Source organism: the organism of the source record quoted next, unplaced genomic scaffold (assembly GCF_019419815.1).
Source record: "Pyrus x bretschneideri cultivar Hongxiangsu unplaced genomic scaffold, Pyrus_bretschneideri_v1 Contig74, whole genome shotgun sequence".
Lineage (NCBI taxonomy): Eukaryota > Viridiplantae > Streptophyta > Magnoliopsida > Rosales > Rosaceae > Pyrus > Pyrus x bretschneideri.
In genome coordinates this window covers 109,845-115,142 of record NW_025999814.1, presented here as the reverse complement: position 1 = coordinate 115,142, position 5,298 = coordinate 109,845, and the positions used below count along the sequence as shown (strand labels likewise).

The 5,298-nt window shown below is 37.0% G+C and overlaps 1 protein-coding gene across 1 annotated transcript; it reads right to left on the bottom strand.

Moving 5' to 3' along the window:
• Positions 1 to 382: 382 nt before the first annotated feature.
• LOC103950429 (aspartate--tRNA ligase 1, cytoplasmic) lies at positions 383 to 3,629 on the bottom strand. Its single transcript, XM_048574700.1, has 5 exons — positions 3,527 to 3,629; positions 3,208 to 3,272; positions 1,047 to 1,154; positions 823 to 936; positions 383 to 724 (listed from the first exon to the last, which is right to left on the bottom strand). The coding sequence occupies exons 1-5, from the start codon at positions 3,627 to 3,629 to the stop codon at positions 383 to 385; spliced, it is 732 nt and encodes a 243-aa protein (XP_048430657.1).
• Positions 3,630 to 5,298: the final 1,669 nt, after the last annotated feature.

The following is a 5,298-nucleotide window of genomic DNA, read 5'->3' as shown; positions in this document are numbered from 1 at the left end:
CATGTTCCGTCTGTTGTTTGGTACAATATTTATGCGTGAAACGGGATGAGACTTTTTTTTTTTTTTTAAACTTGTTCAAATTTGAACACTATATGCTTATCCATTATTTGTTTTTCTTGGTCCAAATTTTATTAGGTATATATTGTGTTCCGCATGCAAACCCCATTAAAATTTGTAATTCGTCTATGATTTAGGTTGATGAAGTAAGACTTCCTCGAGCCAGTGAATATTGGAAGTGATGAGATGGCTAGCATGAATGAGATGGCTGGTTCTGTCTCTATGGTCATGGTTGCCATGCAATATTGAAAAATATATAAGTTTAATGATCATGCATGACCTGAACAAACAAGCATATAATTGCACCATAAGTTAACATACATCGTCATATAGGGCGATAAAGGTAAACAAATGCCCAAAAAATTACTAATTCTACATCAAAGTAGTGCCTCTTGATCTCCATCTCAACATCAAGGCATGTGAACTCACACAAATGCCTATGGGTGAAGGAGTCCTCAGCTCTAAAAACATGACCAATCTCAAAAATACGGCCGAAGTCACCACATATAGCCATCTGCTTGTGAAGCTGAGGTGACTGGGCAAGGCAGGCATCTTGACCCTTGTAGTTGAGTCTAAAAACAGCAACTCCACCTGCACTTGAACCAGCAATCAGCTTTGGCGAATGGATTTCAAAAAAGCCTTCGGATATCAAGAACTGCCTAAAGATCTACACAACAATGCAACCGACATACAGAACTAAACTCTTAACGATTTTCTCTAGCTTTAAAAAGATAAATAGCTGCAAATGGTGGAAAGACTACTTACATTGCCAACTTGACTCTGAATGCGGAATATCCCCTGATTCGCAGGTGTTCGCAAATCAAGAACTCGGTTATTCAAGCGGGTATCCTGATTAACTCGAACAAGTGTCTCTCCGGCCTATAAACCCATCATACCACCCAATGAATATACACGTACAAAGAGAGAAAGTCCCAGAAAGCTTAACAAAGCTTCAATAATCCATTTCAAAATAAATCATCTAAATGTACCTGCAAAGCCTTTTCGATTTCGACATCACTCAGAGCAACATCCTCAATGTTAATAGGTAAAACAGCAGCCTTACTCACACAATACAACTTCCTCACTTGAACCTCCACCTAATTAAGATCAACATCTCAATTATTTCAATCAAAACCCAATACAATCATAGGAACTTTCAATCCATTTCTTTCTTGTTTTTTTTTTTCCTTTTTTTTTTTTTCAAGAACCTATATAATATTATTATTTATTCATCAATTTCTTCTGAAAATCCATGGATATCATCACCATCAATCGCCCCAAAATCCCCAGCAGAAAAACAACCTTGTTTCCGCCCAAACCCCATCCACTGTTTTCATTGCCTAAACCCAGCATGACCCGTCCAACCCAAAACCCAGCGAAGAATGCACTCGCACTCCCAGTTGCACAAATCTTAACAAAACCCAGTAATTAACAAATCAAATATGATAATTAACAAAACCCAGTAATTAACACAACCCAAATCAGCAACAAAAGATATCAATTGCATACCTGGGTCAATCTGCAGTGCGACGGTAGTGGCTCCGTGCTGCTGCGTGCTGGCTGGGTGCAGTCGACGGCTACAGGAGAGGATGAAGAAGAAGGATGAGAAGGAAAGATGAGGAGGAAGTCTACGGGAAGAGAGAGCAGCAGCAGAGAATGGATTTAGGGTTTGTTTTTAGGATTTGAATGGTGTAAATATTGAAAAAGACAAGGGGTTTTTTTGTCTTAAAATGTTATAAATTTGTGTCCCACGGATGTGGAACAAGTCGTTCCAGGGAGGGAGCCGGAACGAAAAATCACCCAAAACTTGTCCCGTGGAACAGCGTGTTCCACCCATTTTAGGTGCACCAAACATGAGACGAAACGCCTGGTCCCACTCCGTCCCGTTCCGCGTACCAAACGATACCAAAATTCACCAAAAGTCATTCGAACCCAAAAAAAAAAAAAATGCCATAGACTCTTTTTCATGTGTCATTTCATTCTATAACTCTAAATTCACAATTTAACAACACGAAAAAAGAAAAGAAAGAAGTCATTTCTAAGTTCTGCATAAAACGAAAATTGAAGAAAATTACCAAACAAATTTCCTCATTATTATAAAATAAAAAATTGGGTTTTCAAACGAACCGTTTGTATTCGATGCCATGAATGGCATATTCATTTGTGTCATATGGAGTAGATGCGAAATTTTGATGTTGGGTAGTAAATTTGTTTTCTAGCAAGTACAACAAGAAGCACAAGATATTTATTACAAAAGCAATGTGTTGGATTTTATTAAACCGCTGAAAAAAGTAGTTGGAAGCTTTTTGATATTTTCATTAGAATTCCCTGCACCTTGTTCGATTTGTCCTGCTAATTTATATGGATTTACAGAAACTGGTGAAGGAGATTTAATATATTCAGTTGCCGATACAGAAAAATCTGATCTATAATATCATCAAATTAAGATATTATATTAGTTTTCTAACCAATAAAATGAACTACAAAGCAAAACAAGTCAGTTGACCATGCAAAATTTGTTTTTTATTTTGGGTATAATGGATCAATTGGAAATGGACTTACGTGAAAGAAGCCGTTAAAGTAGTGGTATCACAAACCTATCACGTATGGTTAATTTTGTCTTAATTTTTTATATAACATCTCATGAGTAGTTTGAAATTCTCCTCCTTAACGTCTCCAAATTTTCTTAAAATAATGCAAAAGCCTTCTTAATGAGGACCAGGAAGAAGAAGTAAGGTGGTAGTTACAGAGAAACCAAGAGAAACAAGAAGAAGATAAGAAGAAAATGAAAATACTTTTCTAAATTTTCCATTAATAATCTCAATGCGATGTTTATCACATGGATTAGCCTATTCGTTAATTTAACAAATTACAAACTAAACAAAACACCTTTCTTGTAATGGGGGCAATTCTACAATTAAAAGCCTCACAAATCCCCCCTTCTTTTTCTCTACTTTCAGCTAGCTTTGACCCAAATTGTATGCACATATTTGCTAATTGCTGACGTGGGCTCTCTCTTTTCTTTTTCTTTTTTTCTGTTTTTTGAGATAGATTTTGGCCTCAATTATAGATAGCCATAGCCATCTATATATGTTAAGAAGTGATGCTGCAGGCTGAGGCCTTGGACTTGTCCAGAATAGACCACATCACCTGAACATCTTCATATGAGCATGCCATCACTTCTCCATGCAGATCCATCACGCTACTTTCACTCCCTGTTCAAATTAAGTACCATGGAAATCATCAACTCTTAGGTTCCCATACATGACTCGTATACACAATTCACATTAATATCCATATGTTGATATTATATAAGAGCAACATTCTCTTGCCAAACGTGTGTATATCCAAACTGTGAATCTGAACCGGATATTCTGACAAGAATCGATCGTTTAAATTTATAGTCTGACAAGAAAACGTCAACACTTTCCGGCACATAAGAAAAGTGATGTAATATGTTTGTATATACCTTGAAGCTGAGACTTCTTCTGCTCTCTCCCTCCTGGCTGCTGGTTGAAGAAAGTGCAAGCTTTCCTGAATGGAGTTGTAATAGTTTTCTTCCACGAAGCCATTTGTGCTGTTAAAACTTGGCGTTCTCCAATGAAAATGTTATGTTTAGAATACAGTAGTCTGAACGAAGAGGACGACTGAAATCTCTCTCAGGCCTAGCTTTTTATGCAGGAGCTGCGTAAGGAGGATATGGCACAATAATTATATAAGATAGTGTATATATATAGGAGTGGAGAGGAAGAGTGGGGCAAGATCCGTGAGATGGGCTTTTTGGAGATTAGAGGAACATCACTATTTTCTTTTTATTTTTATTTTTTAGTTTTTTGGTTTTTAAATTCTCTTATCTCATCATCTCAGCAAGGTCGCCGACTGCACCAACGCACATGGCGCACGCTCCCAAACACACCCTCTCTCTCCTCCCCCACCCCTCTCTCCCTTGGACTCTCTACACGTGAACACTTTTCTGAATGTGACGTATATTATGGAATTTGCTTTGCCCATCTTACTCTTTCTCCTCCTCTTCTTCTTCTTCTTCTTCTCTATGGTTGTTACATAAGTTATGAAATTGCCTTTCATTGGCCTAATTGACTTTTGGGTCACTTTACTATTACATTACACAGCGTTACAATCATTATGTTGATCATTTGCATGCTTATAGTCTGCAATTATCCAATTACTTTGCCTATTCTTAGCATGTCATACAAGAAAAATTAGGTTAACAATTGTATGTCACGTGACATGATGAGTGACATACGTTGTTTAGTTAAAACTTTCACATGTTATAAGTTTTTGTTGCATTACAATCTTTTTGTTTAATAAACTGCATGCCTATCTGATTCCCAAAATGTGTGCAACTTAACAAATTTGGTTGCTCCTTTCTTTACCTGACAATTTAGAAAGTTTGGGCTGGGACTTCCTTGTCACTTGGCAAGATGAGTGGCAATACTGTCTCATTAAACCATAACGTCTGTTACAAGCTTTTGTTAGTAAATTCAAAGTATGCAGTAGATGTTATGGATTAAGTGGACATCTTTGTTACTTATCCTCTCACGTGACATGAAGTTCACGTCTAAATTTGTTTTTATTTTTTATGTAACACTGACACATGCATGGATAGGTTAGATGCATTATCGAGTTAAAACATAATGTGTTACAAACTTTTTATTTATAATAGACATGTTATGTTTAATTGAACAATCATTCAGCATTCATCGTGCCTCATTATTGAAAAGTTCCTACCCCAATGGGTTTTCACCTGTCAGTCTGTCACATGCATATTCAGTCTAGTTGTTGCTTCAATTCATCTTTATAACTAATCTGTAACATTTGTGAGCGACTGACTAACTGAGCCAGCACTCCGAACCCAATTCTGCAAGGGATATACATGACTATGGGACAGGCCTAATTAGCCATTATTATCTCACACTTACGTGACTCCCACATGCAATGGTAGGAACAAAGACTGACCAAGACAGCCAAATATATTGCAGTATTTATACATTTATATATGCTTATATACCATGTCATGATGTGAAGGTTTAAAGAGTCTTTTACTTGTGAAAGGAGAAATTTTATAAGGGCTTATAAGTAAGTTCGGTTATTCTCTATATTGCCAATTGGTTTAATACTGAAACCCCAATTTTCTACATGGTATCAAAACAAGTTAGCCCACGTGTGGCCCAACGGTCACACGTACCCCATGTCACCCAATTCATGTTGTCCACGTGTTTG

Bases quoted from the DNA above. Each gene is read 5' to 3' on its own strand.
- LOC103950429 (XM_048574700.1), bottom strand. From the start codon at position 3,629: ATGGCTTCGTGGAAGAAAACTATTACAACTCCATTCAGGAAAGCTTGC. The intron at 1,155-3,207 runs GTGATGTGGTCT...GATCTTAATTAG, and splicing joins GCTCATATGAAGATGTTCAG to GTGGAGGTTCAAGTGAGGAA. The intron at 937-1,046 runs GTACATTTAGAT...ATGGGTTTATAG, and splicing joins AAATCGAAAAGGCTTTGCAG to GCCGGAGAGACACTTGTTCG.